At 38.4% G+C, this 19,611-nt stretch overlaps 1 protein-coding gene across 1 annotated transcript in view; it reads right to left on the reverse strand.

Moving 5' to 3' along the window:
- The window catches only part of LOC111568048 (phosphatidylinositol transfer protein cytoplasmic 1), an 81,602-nt gene that overhangs the window by 4,473 nt on the left and 57,518 nt on the right, over window positions 1–19,611 (reverse strand). Inside the window, exons 2-8 of the mRNA XM_023269500.3 lie at window positions 15,055–15,203; window positions 10,697–10,785; window positions 8,539–8,546; window positions 7,131–7,202; window positions 3,625–3,720; window positions 2,802–2,957; window positions 1,917–1,980 (exon numbers count right to left, since the gene is read on the reverse strand). Of these exons, the coding sequence (XP_023125268.1) occupies window positions 1,917–1,980; window positions 2,802–2,957; window positions 3,625–3,720; window positions 7,131–7,202; window positions 8,539–8,546; window positions 10,697–10,785; window positions 15,055–15,203 (634 nt within the window). The remainder of the gene's footprint in view (window positions 1–1,916; window positions 1,981–2,801; window positions 2,958–3,624; window positions 3,721–7,130; window positions 7,203–8,538; window positions 8,547–10,696; window positions 10,786–15,054; window positions 15,204–19,611) is intronic.

A 19,611-nucleotide genomic window follows, 5' to 3' on the forward strand; every position in this document is an offset into this window, starting at 1 on the left:
GGAGGTCAAAATGTTGGTAACTCCTCTACAATGGCACTCCAGTTGTAAGACAGGCGGCGGGGTGAGGAATGGGGTTAAGGTGGCATAGGCAAGCTTTGTTGAGTTTAATGTTTTAGAGGTTTAAGTGCTAGCTTCCCAAGACCCAAAGAGTGCACAGGAGACAGCTGGACAGATCCGAGCCACACCAGAAGGAAAGGATGGATGAGGTCAAGGATGTGTCACGATTCAGGAAAAGCGTGAAAAGATCGGATCAGTGGAAGCACAAGACAGGAACATCTGCAAAGTCTTACTAGTTCCACAGGCAAAAAAATAATGATTCCACATGTGAAAAGGGTTTCAGAAGTGTTTGAAAAAGCATCCAGGCTGCATGGAAATGTGATATTTAGGTTAGTGGAAATGGTGGGGAGAGAAACATGTTTCATGGCAAAGATAATGGGCTTGTTCACTCTAAGCCCTACAGCTGCAGCTCAGTCAATGTGTTGAAGCCACTTATGGGCTGCAGCACAAATAGGGCTGCATTTTGTGCAACCAAGCACTCAAGAGAATCAGACAGAGGCAGCTTACATGGTCTAGTAAGTGCCTAATGTCTCACTGATGTGAATTTCCAGTTATTTCTTCTTGTAAATACAGTCAATTGGTTTGATCATTCTAGCCACATATTTTACTGATGTCAAGTTTCAAATGCAGTAAAAACAAGAACAACTGTTGATATAGGAATTGATACACATGAATGTCTCTATCATGAAACATGAAAGAATGTGGATTATTATACATTGTGCAAGTTTCAGTTGAAACAAAATCCATGCCTGGAAAGTGTTCCAGTGCTTGTCATTAGTTGGTTAGTGATAAGAGGAGGATCCATGCTGTGGGAGAATGAACAGGATTGCCAGTGGCCAGGTTAACCTTCTGAACCCCAACAATTGCTCTGCATTTTGCTCTTGTCACATTTTGTGGGCTCATTTTTCACTGCAATATAAAGTCTTGCACCTCTATGTTAATGGCACAAGCATGGCTTTGAGGTACAGAGAACTCTAAAATGTCTTTTGAGCAGTCTAACCATTTTGTAGAGTCATGGAAATGTTACATTTCTTCATGTACTTTACAAAAACTTTAAAAACCTGGAAGAAACATGTTCATTTTTTTTTCAAATGTCCACCAGTGCTACAAAAATGGTACAACATGGTAACTCTGCATTCTATAAATATTTTACTATCTAAATGTATAATATATACTAGATATTGATGGTAGATTTGTAAGAGATGATTAGTTTAATGATTATTTTGAATCTGTTTCTATGCTTGTTTCCTGCCTGCTCCATGTAAACACAGCCTGCAGTTCAGCCCAGTTTAGCTGAAAAGCCACTGAAATTTGGTCACATTACTGTTTGTTGCAAGTGAGTCACTATTGGCTTCACAGAGGTGACAAGGAGCATAGAATTTTTTATTGATTTTTTTTTTTTTTTTTAAACTAAATCTGGCTGAAGTTTAGATTTGAACAATTATCTGGTTGGCATGACATGTCAGAGATGACTAATTCAAAGACCATCGGGAAGTTTAAAAAAACCTCACTATTCTTTCTGTTTCTAAAGTTTGTAGCGCTGATAAATTGCACCATTCTAAAAAATAGCATGCCTTTCAAACTTGCTAATGGATTTTGGGGTTCAGAGGGTTAAATGCCTGTGAAATGATTTTTCATGCATGTTCATAAATTAACAGGCATTCAGACTACAGTGATACATACAATACATAGAATTTTAAAGATTGACAGTTACATAACCATAAGAAGGGCTGTAAAGTACACATTAAATGTAAAGGTTTTCAAAAACTATATATGTGACTATGGTATGCATGTTCCAAACTTCTTTAGATAAGGCAGTAAATGGTTTAATAACTTTAAAAATGGGCTTGCAGACCTACCTATCCACTCATCCACCCAGGCAAAGGCCTGTCTGTGTCCCAGCAGCAGCACATCCCGAACCACCTATAATACAAAGCAAAGATGGTTGAACATATTTTTATACTTTAATATTGAATGGTAAACTGTTTAAGCTAAAAAATATATACATATATATATATATATATATATATATATATATCATAATGTCAGAACTTTAAATTGGAATCTGAGCTTGCAGCACAAATTATTTGCCCAATTATCCTCGAACAACATCACACACCGACATGTAGGGGACCCGAGACTCTTTCAGATGAGTCAATAATTATCCAATTGCCAAACATGAGATGACATAAACATGATGAACTACACACATGCAGTAAAAAATTGCAAATGTTCATGTAGGTTTCATTTATCATTATCAATACTAGAATTATTTTCCAAAGAAATATATTTTTTTAATTATTATTTGAGACATTTAGAGCAGCAAAGATAATAAAAAGGTGAACAATTAGTTTTCTGTCCATTAGTGTGTGCGTGCGTGCGTGTGTGAAATTAAACAATAATTCTGGTGAAGTAATATTCTCTATTTTTCTGATTAAAGAAACCTCTTCTAAATGATTTATATCCTCAGTAAGAACTACTGGGCTCAGGGATACCACAAACAAGGTCTAGGGAAGAGCTAATTTTGAGTATTTTGATGGCATTTTTTGGTAAAAACAATGTAGAATAATGTCAATCTTATCCTTTAGGTAGCACCAAAAGGTTTGGGTAAACGCATATAAATAAATAAATAAATTTAGTCTAACAAAGCAAAATATCTAAAAATGTATAAAATCATGAAAAATTGGATGAAGTTTAACTATAACAACAGGCCAGCATCTATCTTCGTGTATCCAGCGTCTCACCTTGTGTACAAACTGCTCCACTCGTGTCTGCAGCCCCCAAACCTCAAACTTGACCGTGACCAGTTTGTACGAGCACATGATGGGATCCTGCGTATCCCTCCAGCCTTCCTGAAGCATCCCTCGTGACGTCTTCTGCGACTTGAAATATCGCAAGTCCTGCAGCGGTTGAGGGAGTGAGCACACACATTTGATATTGCAATAATTAACCAAAACCTCCGGGCAACGTTGTTTCTGTGTCCCAGTGGAGATACACTTAAGGGAGGGCCTAAATTTAGATGTATGATTGAAATGCCACTATTAAATACTATTTGCTTTAACCTCTCTCGTGTTTGGAAAATCTCAATCAGGGCTCATTAGAGCTGAGGCAATCTGTTATGAAAGAGCTATCAAGACCAGCTCTCTCACTTCACACATTCTGAACTAATCAAAAGGCTTTCAAACTGCAGAAGAACGTAAGTGAGAGATGGGAGAGGCATTTAAAGTAGCGAGTGCAGCTGCATGACAAGTGGGACTGAAGTCTCAAGTCCCAAAAATTAGTATTAGGGCGTGTTTGGACATTAACAGATGCTAATAATGCCAAATATGTTACTATTCTCCCTCTGAGGATCCTCCTAGAAGAGCTTTTCCACTGGAAATTATTGGATATACAGTAAACCTGCTTAGAGAGAGAAAGCAATCTAAGGAAACTCACAACACGACAATCCTACCGTTTCTAAATCACATTGTTTTACTACTGTTTCCAGATTTAACGGTACACTTACACCACCTCTGCTGGTGCTAACACCCCGCAGCCATAAGCATCTACACACATACACAAGCTCACCTCAGACTCTTTATAGTAGCGCTCAGGGATCTCATCGTAGGCGATGTCGATGAAGCACACCTCCCTCTCCTGCTCCTTCAGCTCGGTGTCGAAGATCTGAAAACGGAACAGATTGGTGTGCCAGTGTTAGCAGCGGCCTCTACGTGTTGATCACAGTAACCTTCACACATAAAAATACACGTCAGAAGTGTACCTGAGTGCGGTGCTGAAAGGTAGCCATACTAGTGCAAGTGCTTGATTGCGCTTCTTGTCGCCCTCCTCACAAAGCCACTACAGGAATGTATTGTAATTGTCTACACAACCATTAGGGGTTGCTCTAAGCCCGTGTCTTCAAGTTGATGCTGCACTAAATGACACAGTGCTGACTACAATTACTGTGTCACATGTGGATAAGTCAGCTGACTGCACAAAAAGTGAACGCAACCATCGTTTTTCCTTCTGTGCTTTTACTATTTTTTAGTGTTATTCCTTGATTGTTTCTTATGCAGCTGATGATTTTACATTCTACTGAAGTGAGTAGAAACATTTCATACTTGAATGCAAGCAGCATACTATTGCATTAATACATGTATGTGCTTATTTTTCAGTCCATCTATAGTCAAAGGTTAAAGTTCACAGGCTTCATTTAAGGGATTCACTTTAATTTAACTACAGTACACAGGCAGGCTGCTCAAAGTTTTTTCAGATATTCATGGCCATACACCAAATAAAACTGGCAAAACTGGGCTCTCTACAACCAGAACAAGGCTTTCTAAACGTTCTGAACACAGTTTTATGTCTCATGGAGTAAACGGTGCTAAATGGCACGTAAATAATTTGAAGGTTACAACTGAATTCTCAAGATGCTCTTGAGATGGAAGGTGAAAAAAGTAGGAACTGAGAGGAAATGTGATAAAAGAAGAGATGGATTTGCATAAGAAGATGAAAAAGAAGGGGAACTATCTGCAGCGAGTGTTTCTCTGCAAAATAGAAATCAGTGAGCGCAGTAATGAATCAAAGGCAAAACTGAATTCGATGCCAATTATTATAAGCTTTAGAAAAAAATCACTGCAGCGGCAAACATTTTCTGTCGACTTCTCAAACTAAACTTGAGCAAAAATACTTCGGGCATAAACATAAACACATTTCAATGCATTTGTTGTATGTAAATTGATACGCAAAGGAGGAGGTTGGCAGAGTGAGAGATGACAACAAATGAGCAGTAAACTCATTGGCAGCTGAAAAGAATGAAGCGCACCTCAGCTGTAGAGAGAAGGATGTCTCACCTTGTTTTGGTTTGCACATGCACAGGGCACACCTACTTTTACCTTGCCATTAATTATAGGTCTTTTACTACTTCTCCCAACAGGAGAATATCCTGTCTGTCGTAGAAACATCAGTTCAATCAAGGCAGTCTCAAAGTCAATCTGCCCCGTTAGCTATCTGCACTATTCTAGTGAGTATGCCAGCATTTTTTGGCACACTTAATCTTGTCAGTTTCCTCTGTGCATACAACTGCCGCAAAGACAAAATGCAGGCAGTTCGTCATTTTAGTCGCATTAAATTTCACAGATGAAACAAAAAACCTAAATTGTACTGAAAGGTTGATAAAGTACAGCATGGCAACAAGAAGAATAAAGAAACAGATGTGTGTTCTCATTTTGCTTGCTGTGCGGTTTAGGAGCCTTTGGAGAGATTAGCAGAACAACAGGAGTCTACGTTCGAGCGTGCTCATACACGTGTGTGTTTGTGTGTGTCTGTGTGTGTGTGTAATCCTGTGTGTCATGTACCACACCCTCCATTTAAAAAGTGCATCATGTCCACTCACACACCCACTCACTTCCTGTCCATATATCCATGATGTTCTTCCCTCACTTGCACCATTCCTTGCTTTTCCTTCATTTTGCCCCCCACCCCTTCAACCCTCTCTTTATCTCCGATTCCTTTCCGTCACATTGGGCCTTCTGTCTCTCACTTGTTTTTAGAGCTTACACAGTGTGAAGCTCTAAAAAGTGTGTTGTGTTATAAGGATGGACACATGGGGAAACTTGTTTATGGAGCCTGTTGTTGTATTAAAATATTCAAAAACAAAGCCGCACACAGCTGCATCCTTATTTCTATACACACATTTGATGAAGCGGTTATACAATGTCATAAAACATGCAAAGCCTCTTGTTTATATGCCCTGAAGATGCTACACAAAAGTAGCGCAGCTGTATTACTGAATCACTGTCTTTGGGAGTGTGTGTGTGCAGACGACACACACTCTTGTATGACACAAGTCTTGTATCTCAGCTCAGATCCACAGGCAGCTCAAACTGTCACAATCACACACACGCAAACACTTATTTACGTGAGACAGCGATGATTTTGCTTCGTTTCTATCCATGAAATCCATCTGCTTGAAGCTATTTATTTTCGTTAGAATGTAATTTAATCGAATTAATTTTAAGTGATCTGTTTGATCTGTCGCATTGTCTTGTCAGATAAAACAAGGCACAATTTGAAACATCCCCACATGTTTAATGTGCTGTGACAGCCTGTCTCCCTGATTTACAAGTGCATACAAACTACTCAGACATGCCAACGACACACTCGAAGCTTTGGAAGCCATTTTCAAAATATGAAGACGCAGTAAGATGAACCTGCCAGCGACACGCCATGATATATTTCAAGCCATTTGTCTCTTGCACACCGGCCTACCATTCCTCTTTCTCACTGTCCAAGCATTGGCAGCCTTTCATTTGATGACTAATACCCTTATAAAGTGGAGCGTGGAGAGCGAGTAGCCCAACAGTCCAAATGAAATTAACTGTCCAACAAGTGGAGCAGTTTTTGGCAGACTCTCAAGGCTCATGTATAGCTGGCATTATGCTATGATGGGATTGCACACGAGGGCCAAATCTGCCAGGATAATTTTACTCACGTAGCTTTTGCGGACGTCTTGTTTTCTACCATATGTATGCTATGTGCTATTTTGTTTTGAATTGGCTTATTTTGCTTTACGTATTTCTGTAAGAGAAAAGAGAGGAGCCAGACAGCGTGGTGACATTGAGCTGAGAGATTTGAGTGGGAGTGATTAAATGACTGGGCTGACATTAGCAGCATTGGTGTTTATATCAACTGAGGAACATGATATAGAAACAGGACGTATGTTATTGTAATTAAAACTGGTTAAATATGATTTTTTTATTTTATTTCAGCAGTCAAATATAACTGTTAGCCTCTAAAATCCGGCACTGGCTAGGCTATTAGTGGAACATATTCCCATGACTAATACTAGGTATGGGGTTTACTTGTTTAGCTCAAAATCACACATTTGCCGCAAACCATAGACACCATCTGCCCTTAGGTTACCTGGAAGAGCAACATAGGAGGAATCTTTCTTCCTGTGGAGAGTGCATGCCCTAGAGAGCAGATACGCAGAATACTCATCCAACACTCGTTAGAGAGCTCCACTGAGCATGTGTCAGGAAACACCCAAACCACAATTCAAAGTTCTGATCACACACACACAGTGTACTCACATTGTCATTGCATCCTTTGTTGTCCTCGTATTTTGTCTCTATGTGGATGGAGAACTTGGGCAGGAATGAACACTGTGGATGAAGAATGGATAAAAACAACAAATGTGAAGCCATGCGTATCATAGTTGTCTCAGTTTGCAGTTTTTCTTGCATTTTAAAGAGTAAAAATAGAAGAATAAAAATGAAAAAGCAAACAATGTGCCCAACAGACATCTTGTGCGTCACTCTTGTCTTTTTCTGCATTTTAAATCTTTTAAAGAGTAAAAATAGAAGTGGTGTTCTATTCTAACACTCTTGTGATAATCAACTTAAGTTGGCTTGTCTGGAGTTACATTTGAACTCCATTTTATGAAAGACACCTGTATGAAAGTTGGCATTTCTACATGCTTTGTTCATCACCGCCGCCTGTCAAAGCTGCTGTTGGAACTTTCTGTATGTTTGTCCTCACTGTACAGCGCGAAACCAAGCGAGCTGTGACAGTGCAATATTTCAGCTTTTACCTCCTTGTCAAAAATGACAGAAGAAAAAGACAATTCTCAAGACTTTTGTGAGTCTTTTGCCTAAAAAAAAACCTAATCTTGCATGGGTGTATTTTCACTGACTCATACATGAACACAAAACGCTCCCACACATAAATGAAGACAGTATGGAGCATTCTGTCGCTGTCACATTAATGTCCTCTTTCCCCTCTTCTCCCCATACCCGAAAGCAGTGTGACTCACAGCGCTGACATTTCTCACTCTGCCCAGCAGAGGCCTTATAGCTGAACCTAATCACATGCATGTGTGTCTTAAATGTGTCAGCTTGTTTTGCCAGAGCTTCGTTTGTTTCAAGGGTTAATCACAGGTCACATAACCAGCTCTGCTTGTTAGCAAAGACGTGTTCACTGGCGGGTCTGTATGTATGTGTGTGTGGTTTTGATCACTGCAGACAAAGAAGACGCAGGTTTTGTCACTAACAGACCTAATTTTTAACGGCCAGATAACGAGGCTATACCTTAAACGGCAGAATACCGAATAATTCAAGTCTATAAACAGATGTTATTCAAGTCAGAGTGAATCACAAATGCTTGAATATGTTAATGTTTGCATTTCTGTGTCATTTGACATTTCAAGCTGTCACATCTTTCAAAACAAAGACGAGATGACTCACTTTAGAGTAAGCACACAGCCGTGATTTTGGACAAGGCTAATGTTTTCTATATCTATGCTTAAATTAAAGTGGGAGAAAGAAGATTCTTGGTTTTCTTAACGTTTTGCATCATTTGTGGCCACAGATCCAACATTACACAACCATAAATTCACCTATTTTATTTCTTGCAATGCGTTCCATTAGCTCTAAATAGTTCCAAAAACTGTTTGAATGGCTGTAAAGCAAAATGTGTGAAATGTGTATTGAGGATACTTACAGTGTATTCTTCAGATAGCATCGATGGACGTCAGGTCAGAGCAGGAAGAACACAGCAGAGACACAATTAGTTTCACAACCTTCGAAGAATGATTTTCACAGCATGAAAGAAAATGTGAAGGCCATAACAAACAAAAACAAATGTGAGACATATAGAAACTGCAGAAAATCGTGACTGTCGCATATTTCACACCACACATCATCCCCTCCTCGATGGCCTTCTTCTCAATTTGCTCCCATCAAAAACAAATTCCCTTTTATCTGTTTCTCATCTTGTAACGCTTCTCTTTAATGATCAGGATCGTTAAAGCATCACAGGAATATGTTCTGATACTGCGGCTCTGATCGTTGCACTCCTGATTGCTGGTTGCTTGTAATGTCGGTGATTCACGCAGAGAAGCTTATTCCACTGCAGCGCTCATTGCAAGTCAGCGTGGCTAAAAAGCATTTGCATCGTGGCAAAGCTGTCGACTTGTGTCGGCTCTAACATGTTTACGTGTCAGTCGCATGTCCGTGTTCTCGCACATCATGCGTTCCCAGTAATCTGAAACAGTGACAAACAGAAAGCTGCAATGCTGTGACTGACGATGCGATCAGTGTGTCATCATCACGTTCCTTCGAGAATTTTCTTCGGGATTAATAAAGCTTAATCTCATGTTATCTTATTTGAAAATGTTGCATGTCAGCATTGTGGCATGAATCTATAGTTTCTGCTGTTTTTTGGCTGAAGATGATCTTTTATGGTTTATATTAACACAATATTAATCAATGTTGAAATATTCTCCTTCTTCTTTTATCTACCAGAGCTTGTGGACTTTCACATTTAACTCCAAGCAGTGTCTGGGTCTTTTCTGTTACTGTCACATTTTCACTCACCGTGGGCTCATTTTTCACTGCAATATAAAGTCCCGCATCTCTTAAATCAGCGACTTCATAAATGTTTTCTGTGCAGTATGACAGTTAAAATATCATATATAATAAAAAAATTGGAAAAGTGAAAGTCATACTTACAAAAAAAATGTAAAACTAATGGAATCGACATGTGAAATATTATTCCACAGGTCTTACCAAAAAATGGTGACTGTATATGTGTGTATTTTACTACTTACATTTTTACATGTTTCCGTGCTTGTCTCCTCTGCTCTGTGTAAACACAGCCTGCAGTTCAGCCCAATCAAGCCAAAAAGTTCCAGAATTTATGTCACATAACTGTTGGCCACAACTGAGTCATTAATGGCTGCACAGTTGCGCAGAGATTTTTTTATTTTTTTTGTCCCACAGAATCTGGTTAGAGCAAATGGTTTACTTTGGCAGTTTTTTTTTTTTTTTTTAATAAGACATGTAAAATCTGAGAATTTTTTTAGAAAATGTCCCAATACAATTTTAAGATTTGGTTAAGGTTCTCCACAGAACAGCACATTAGCAATATGTAGTTCAAGGAATGTCGGAAAGTACAAGAATCCAATGATTTTTTTTAATTTTTTTTATTTTTAAAAGTTCTGACATTGACAAATGGTGTGCTTTGGCATAATTAAAAAAATAAATATATTGTGCCTTTCCAACTTGATAGCAGGTTTTATTGGTCAGAGAGCTAAATAACAGTTTGATGCTATAAAAGCAGTTATTTCCAACTTTATGCATTCAGCTTATAATTATGAGTCCGTACTTGCTATAAGCCATAATTAAACCTCCACATGTACTTCAGAAATTACATAAGGAGCAGCAGAAAGTTGAGCATTAGAGCTTTCTGAATTATACAACATATTGGCTGCACACAGACTTTGAAGGAAAACCTTTCTAAATTAAGGGTTTGAAAAAAACATGTTAAAAATGTGTCTGCTTCATCCTTCTTGAAAAGTCTTTCACCCGACTCGTATTTGCTAAAAACATCCAGTAAAGTGTTTGTAATGAGTGGTGAGGAAATGATGTCTTGATAAAAAAAAATAAATAAATAAATAAAATTTGAAAACCAGTTGAGAAGCAGACTTTTACAATAAAAACTATTTATGTGGCTGCAGTTCCAGGCTACTCATGTCCATGGTTTCTACACCTGACTAGTATTAGAGAGGGTTGCAGGCTCTTTCTGTTCCAGCAGCTAACTGAATTTGATGTGATGCGAGTGGTCAACAGCTGGACAAACACATTTGCACTGTACCCACCTGTTATGGTGTAAGGGTAGTAGTTCCATGCTTTCTCTGTCACGTAGAAGATTTTGGGAACCACTGCTCGAGCCCAGCTGGGTAATTTACTGCAGAGAGACGTGCAGATGAACAGAGACCAATGAGGAGAGAGATTGTACCAGTGAAGGAGCAGTGGGGGTGAAATTGTCCCCTTTATCGCAGCATTCATCAAAAATTTGTTCCACTTGTGAACAGAAAAAAAAATTAAAAAATATGGGGGGAAGGGTGTGAAATGTGTGATCCTAAAAAGCTTTGATTTAGGGAGGAGAACAGACCAAAAACTCATTTTTATGCACACATTGTGATCTCAATGGAGTATAAGGACTTTTATGGGACCTTTGGACCGATCTAGAACCAAGAAACATTAAAAGCATACAAATCTTGCAATCAATTGTGCTGTTGTCTTAATATTAAATGTTATCTATGCAGGACATTTTATTTGACAGTAGGAACATTCACACCTGGAAGGTGCCCAGAACCATCATAACTTTTTATCATCTGGTTAAAGAGGCGCTCCACTGTAGCAGTGAAGGGCCTTCAGGAACTTCAAGATACATCAATGGTGGCAATGAGGCAGCAATAACTGCTGCTCGCTTTATTTTCCCATAAAGTTACATCAGCTGCATAAGGGATAACTTTATGAAAGCAGTTTTTCATTGTCTAAAACATTTTAAAAGGACAACTTGTCAGGTTATTTTTAATTTTTAAAGCCATAAAAGCAGGTGATTTTAGAAGTTTGGCGAAAAATTGTTTTTATTAATTAAATTAGTTTATTGTGAATTCACATTTGTGAGGTTATTGCTGCTTTTCTTAGTCCTAATAGAATTTTTGTTTTTGATAAATAAATTAATAGACAGAAAAAAATACACATCAACTATTTGGTAATAAAAAAAAAAACATAATAATTAGTCATTTTTGGGGCATCCACAGACTATACAAAAACAAAGAAGATATAATGTGTTACTGTGAGCTTTCAGCCTCTGGTAGGCATATTATTCAAACAGAACAAGGCTAATTGCATCCCTCAGTTTGCAGTGTTTGTGCTAACACAACATGTTTGTTGCTTTAGTTTCAGATTTAGCATATAGATTAGAGGTGCACGGCATTTAAAAAACGGATATTGTGATATTTAGTATATCCGCTAATTACTAGTGGTGGTTTTGTGGCACTGATTTAAATAGTCAAAGAAATTAGTCATGTTACCTCGTGTAGTGATAAAAATTGTGATACCTGCCAACAGAGTACCTGTTTTTGGTCAACATCATCCTTTTAGTAGCCAAAATATTGCCACACAACTAGTGTTGCTTGTCTTTTTGCAACCAGATCTTCATTTTCAGTGTTTCTCACCTGTTTCTCACTCATTCTGCTGTGCACATGTGGAGCCTGCATGTCCCCAAACTTTGTATCTTGAAGGGTTTTTTTAATCATCTAAGACCCCTAAAATCAGAGTTTTATGACAGACTTCTCTTGAAGATTAGTCATGGAAAATAAGAAGCCTTCCTTTTGGATCAGGCAAAAACAATTAGCACGATGTACAATTTGCTTTACCTAATGTTGCACTTCCTACATGTTAATTAAACATATATGAATCGTATCCATCTGCTCATCCTAATTACGCCAAGAAAGCAAATAAATTTGTTTCTAAAACGTTGAACTATTCCTTTAGTTTCAGCCCTGGACTTGAGAGTTTTTTATAAGCCAGTTTTGGCACCCTGAGCCTCCCTGTATTATCTACCATGTGTTCATTGTTCACAGAGTTTCATGATACTGCCAATATGCGCTCTCAAAGGACTTTACGCGCTTCACATTCTCTAATCGTAAGCTGTGAACGAAAATAATAATAAAAAGTTAGAACTGTGGCTGCATTCAGAACTTTTTTATGGTTTCCATGCAGCCTGCGTTCATCTCCATCTCCTTCGATTGACAGAAAATCTGTTCAGACAAAAATGGCACTCACTGCATCGTGATCGCTGTGAATAAAATCCGTGTTTGACAGTCACATTTTGGGAATGTTGGCAGGCTCTCTCCCCCTCTCTCCCCCAACAAAAGAGACTGACACTCCTCCTACACCTCCATCTGCTGATTTCTCCCATTCCCTCCTTGTTCTTTTAAAGATCTTTGCCAATATCTGCCGCGAGAGAGAACCCACGTTGCCAAGCGTGCGAGCATGATGGGTGGCTGCTTTCCTGCCAAAGCCAGTGTGTGTATTTAAAAAAAAAAATTAAAAAATTTAAAAAAAAAGACACGCTGGTTTAGGCGACCACATTCAAGAAAATGCAACACTTTAACCAATCATAAGATGCTCTCTGCTCTTAATGAAAGTTAGCGATAGAACAAACGTGCAAAACAGTATTCAGTTTGGATGGGATCGGGCTAAATAGTGAAGTACCGCATGAGGCAGAATGTGGGAGCTAATGAGGTGGGTGAAGCTTCACAGAGCAGGTCCAGATTGACTCCCCTGCTGCTGAATCGAAGCTAAATGTTTAGTCGCTGCGCAGCCAGATGGATGAGCAGTTGAATGGAGCAGAACAATAGTTAATTATGGTGGAGTTATGTATTGATTCTTCACAGCGTTATCTTCATCTTACATAGCCCAAAGAAATTTCTTGAACTCCAAGCATCCAGGAATCACTTGTGGGGTTGGTTATTTCCTGATCTTTATCTGCAGATAGCAGCTTCCCATATGCGTTAGCTTCCTTTTTTCATTCAGAAGTGAGCGATGTGTTAGATGTATTTGTCAGGGGTCGGTGTGGAGCGAATGATTAATAAATCCCCTTTTCACTTTTTGGCAGGAAAAGTTGTGCAACCACAATATATCACGTGAGTGTTATTTATGCACGTCCACATTTTATCCTAAGAAAATGCCAGCTACTTTGGAAAGGTCAACACTTTGTACTTCTCCACCTATATGGTACATGGAAATGGAAATAAAAACCTGAGAGTCTGCATGGTTGGATTCTTTAACTGATTTTTTTTTTTTTTTTGTCTCCTGTTTCATTCCTTTCTCTCTGTCTTGCCTTGCCCCAACTAAAATCCCCTCCATGTGATGAGAGTTTGCTGTGAAATCCTACAAAGCATAAATTGTGAAACAGATTTAACTAGCCTCAAGAGACCAAATGTGCTCCCTTAGATTTTGGCCATAGTTCACTTAAACAAAGCTGAAAACACACACAAAACACACACAATTGATGCTCAAACACACTAGGTATTTGTGCATTGACTTTTCTTTCAGTTTGGAACTCTGTGAATAGTTTAGATTTGGTACGCAATTTGTTGACTATTCACTCCATGATTTCTCTACTGTCTACATAGAGCCTTGAGTAACTGATTGAATTTGAAGAATTGTAAATAAAATGCCCCATTTATATTCTTAGTTCCATATGGAGCAAACTGAATGAAAACATCTGAATGGAAACCCAACTTATCTGTGCGTGCTGCCTTCCCGGTCTCCTCTGCAGAGCCGAGCTGTGCTGACTCAGCATGATTAGTTCCCCGGCATAGTGAGCGCTGACACAGGTATTTGTGCTCAGACAAACGGCTCACAGCATCTCGGCCTCCTTCCATTTTTTCACACTCTTGCCCATATTGTGTGTCCTTTCATCCTGCTGGTACTTTCTTTGCCTCTTTCATTTATCTGTTTGATTCATGTTTAGTCTCCTGCAACAAAACTGTTGGTGTGTAGGAACAAGGTCCACAAAGAGGCTAATGGGATGCAGTGAGATGCATCAGTATAGGGTGGTAAATAAAGCTGTGGTGGATAAGTAACTCAGCACGTGTATGAACCTTCACAACCTTATCAAACGACTGAAGCTTCTTGATATGCAGGTACGCGTTTCACTTTGTACTCCAGGATTAATAAACTTTGGGAAAAATCATGGGTAACGATAAAATTTGACCTGTTTTGTTCTTTTGAATAAATGAGTTTAGAAGAGGAAGTTTCAGGCAGTGAACAAGCTTATAAGACAATGGGCCAAAGAGACATTTGGTTCATTTGGCTTTCTGATGAGATAAATTGTGTGGTGTTTCAGCTCCACACTGGCAAAAGATTTCTTGAATTTACTGTTAAAAGTTTCTCTAGATTCTCCCCTCCTTCTTTTTGTTAAATTTTCAACCATTATGGCAAAGGCCGTTCTTTAAACGTTCCAAGTCTTTTTTCTTAAACAAACAAATTCAGAATATGTCCTGTAGGTAAGAAAATTCTTCCCAGGAAAGAGATCATATGTAAAAATGTTCAGGAACTTACAATAATCAAGTGTCAACAAAGTCTAAAAGGACCCCACACACTATGAATTCCACACATGCTTTACAGTAATCTAGCAGGAACACATTCCACTGACCTGTTGAGGTAGACTCGTTTCTCTGTGAACTGTCCTTGACCATGCGCCGGGTCTTCGTACGGCTCGTTCTGGACGACCTCCACCCCTTCCCCTCGATCACTCTGCTCATGGCTGTGTTTGCTGATCATGTACAGCTGCCCAATCCGGTACTGGAGGACAAAAAAAAAAAAAAACACAGAGAGGATAAGGTCAGTGTGACACCAGTAGAGTAACTTGGAGAACCTGAAATCCTGGTACACAGTGGGACAGGCTGGGACATGCTGCATTCAAAGGCAATCAGATGTGTTAACAACCAAAATGCTCATCTGTCAAGGTCAAATTTACAAAAAAAATTAAAGAAAAAATCTCATTATAAGTTCCATTAAGCAGCTGTTCTGAAGCTTGTGATCATACAGTAAGTTTCTGAATGTTAACCTGAACTTTTGAAGCTTTTATCAAACCTGCATCAAATCTCACAAGCCACAGAAACAAACAAAAAAAAAAACCCACTGGTCTGCTGTTTTTAGTTTAACAATAAATAAACAAGCATATTTGACTAAAACAGTGCATTTGTGGCATTTTGAATTAATAAAAAAAACATGTGAAAATGCACAAACCCACATACTGAAGTGCAATAACATATTTATATTGTCATATGGTACCTTCATCTGCAATTATTTTCTCACACCAAAACAGCTACTTTGTAATCGAAAATGGTGACAGAATCAGCAGGGTGAGGAAAAAATAGCTACATAAACAGTGATAATAAAAGGCTTCAACGAGGAATTCAATCCAAAGCTAATTTAAATGGAAATTTTCTGAAATTGTTCATTATCAGAATATTTGAGTTTCATTTGTAAAAGCAAAACGTAAGCAAACTATATTTGTGTAGATTCTCAGTCATCCAGGTAATTCTAGGATCTTCAGTAGAAAGCAACAGGACTTCTCTTTTAGGTTCTTGAAGATGTAGAAGTGAGCTTGTTCTTCTGTCAGAATTGAAGAAGCCTCTTCAATGAGAGGTGAAACATCTTCAAGAACCTAAAAGAGAAGTCCAGTTGCTTTCTACTGAAGCTTCTAGGATAAAGCGTATAGTTACTTTTTTCATTCATGTATTCAACATGTATTTATTCAACGTGTTTCAGTGAGAGCAGCTGACTCTCTACTGCGTGGGCACCCTGTATGTACAGGTCAGCAATGCAAAAGAAAAATCCAACCACAAACATGCAAAACAGGCAAAACTGCAAATAAAAGCGAGGCGGCTGCTAAATCTGTCACATGCTTATTATCTAAATCTGCTAGATAGTTTAACACTCTTTCTTCATAATCGCAGATTTAAAGTTGAAGTAAAAGAGTCAAGCACAATAATATGTTCTCCTGTAAAACCAGCATTAAACACAGTCTGATCCTAACAATATGGGATAAATGGTGGAATCATTTAACACAATTCCAGATAAATACTCCATGAAAAGACAAAAAAAACCAAGAACAAATGTTCAGGTGAGTTTTACCATGAATAGTCTGTCTGATTACCCTCTACTCAACAATCATTCTTTATTTATTGCATTTGTATTTGCAACCCTGTTTAATTTTCCAGACTTCACTGAGGAAAAGGTCAGAAAACAAACTAAAGTCGTGGCAACTTCTTCTGCAATAATGTGTCTTCGATAAAAGGTCAGACTTGCAGATTGTTTGTGACAAAGCTCACTTTGTTTTAATGGACATGACTCTGTGGCATTGGAGCATGTTCTGTTGATTAAATACTGTGGCTGTGCAGTGAAAGCTCATTTTCTAGCTTTAGACACCCAGGACTATGTTCTCTTAACTCACTCAATGAATGATTACTTGACAGATTAAAGCCAGCACTTTTGTCTGCTTTTGATGTATGATCTTCATTTTCAAAATATTCTGTCTGTGACAGACAACCCAGAGAGGAGAAAGAAAGACATGGAAATGACTGAATGATTTCAAAGAGGGAGAAAAGAAGCTGAAAGAGTGAGAGACTGAGGAGCATCAAAGGAAGGCGACTTTGACAGCTTTAATAAGGAGGGGCTGAAATTAAATCAGAGACAGAGAAAAGCGATAACTAGAAATTTTTGAAAACTGATTATAAGTAAGAGAGTAAGAAGATGGGGGAAATGAGGCATCAATGGCAAGAAAAAGACGGTTTGATAATGATTGCTTATAGTCCTTTAATGTGTTTCAGGATGTAAACAAGTGACACTGCTCCCCATTTCCTGTTCAGTCGTCATGTGCTTTCTCTTCCATCCATCCCACACAATTTAAAGCGAAACCTCAGAAGTGAGAGCTGGGTCCTGTTAATAAAGGAGGGTTGAATCTACTATATTCACCTAGATTCAACAATCTTCTCTCCCTGACTTTTACCTTTCACAACTGTCGGCCGAGCTGTGAAATGCTGTCAGGGGACAATGTGAGGTGCTCACCCAAAATAGCTCACAAGTGGGCTCTCAAAACGGTGTCAGCACCTAGATGCTGCTGTAAATCTCCGATGCACGCACCTGTTTACAGGCTTGCGATAAAATAAATGAAACAATTATGGAAGCCCCCAAAGTCATTAATCCAGGCCGAGTGGAAGGATGCGAAACCAAGCAGTCACACCAGATCCTATCAGGAGGGATTTGCATAGTTTGGGCATCCACAGCTTCCAGAGAGCCAATTTTAACACTGTCATACCCATGTTCGATGTATCATGAAATTCAATAAGAATAAAAATCCAACGTAAAGAAACTAAAAATAGATTATTTCCAGTCCAACAGGCACTGTATGATACACACACAATCTATACATAGTGTTTTTGCTACTATAAATTCATGACATTTTCTTAATTCCCCAACAGTCTGATAAAAAAACAAACAAACACAAAAAACCTAACATTTACTGTGATCTTTTAATTCCCTGAATCTAGTAAGTCTTCATGCTTCGCTTTGATGTTGGTCATTTTTTATGCTCAACAGAGCTTTGAGTGGCCAATTCAGCCTCAGGGACAAGAGTGTAATCATCTGAAAAATAGACACTCACCAGATTAAAGAGGCTTTAACATACAGTAGGCCACGGGTGATGATTAATTCTGATTAAGTATGGTGCAGGAGACGGGGGTGGCAATCACCCCTTTTAGATTTTACACACCTCATGCGTCTGACTTATTTCCTCTGCTGATTGATGTCTAGTCGCTGCAATGAAAGGAAGGTGGCTGAAGATCACAGTTTTGTTGGAATTGAAAATAGCTGTAAATCAAGGGTGAACACGTACGTACAAACCCAGTTCAGGTAGTATCGGGAAATACTTTTCTAAAAATATCTCCATCTGTGCAAACAACAGGAAAGGGTATCATGAAGATGTGACATCCATGTGTATATATGCAAACCAACAGCGTATAGACACAGAAATGTACAAAAAGACACACTATTCTTGGACATTTTCTCTCTTATGACAAGTTAACCACACATCTATAGAGTGCTCCTGTATATTTAAATAAATAAGCAGCAACTGTTGCATGAAACAGCTCATTAAACCTGGTGTAATATGCTTGCTTTAAACACATTTCTCACCTACATCACCAGACTTCTTCCTCATTATACGCATCGTCTATGCGTTAAAGGTCACAAGCCCACCTCGGCTTTGTGTCCTTTGCAGTGGGCAAGTTTCTGAGTGCAACATTAAAAGCGCAGTAGCACGATGACTCACTTCCTCTGTCTCGGTTTGCTCCAAGGTCCCTGCTCTCTCAACAATATGTGCAAGATTCCTCCGTCAGAGAAGAAATACTCATCTTGAAAAGAAACACTACATTCCTAGACAACAGAGCCAGAGACAGCAGCAGGTTAAGATCAGAGACAAACAGTTACTAAGGTGTTCAGCTGACCTGGGCCACAGAGAGACATGTTAAATAAAAATGCTTGCCCTTTTCTGTGTTTGGTATTTTTCCCTTCTCGGTGAAGGTTTGCAGGCATCTACTTCTGGAATTTGAAATACACTGAAAATCACAGTAAGAAAGTGAACTTTTAGATTAGAGGATTAGTTAATTAGCAGATATCTGCGACTATCCCATGATAAACAATTAATCATTCACAATTTACCCCTTTTATATGCCTAAACTGAGTTATTTTTGATACATTTTTATCACTATACAATATGGTGGGTAACCTTAGGCTCTAGAAAATAGTTTTTCCATTATTTTTGAAGTTTTGTAGACAAAGCAACTAAGTGAGAAAATATTCGTAGACTAATCAATAAATAATTTAAATCGTTTAAATAATACCCCTTAAGCCATGGTTTAGTTTTTTAAATTTACACCTGAATAAAGTGTGGAAGGGGTTAACCGACTGAGACAAATTATATCAAACCCCAAAAAATTTTTGCTTCTGTACTCAGACCTAAAATGTCAAATGAGAATTAGCACTAAATGAAGCAAAAGTCCATAGTTAGATAGACTGAGTTAACATAAAATGCAAGAGAAACAACAAGCTCAATAATATGTCGATTGGTATGTTTAAATCTAACTAAAAAGCCACAATTAATACTTCTATACAGAAATACAAAAGCAATAATTCTTGTTTTGGATGG

Source organism: Amphiprion ocellaris, chromosome 4, assembly GCF_022539595.1.
Source record: "Amphiprion ocellaris isolate individual 3 ecotype Okinawa chromosome 4, ASM2253959v1, whole genome shotgun sequence".
NCBI lineage: Eukaryota > Metazoa > Chordata > Actinopteri > Pomacentridae > Amphiprion > Amphiprion ocellaris.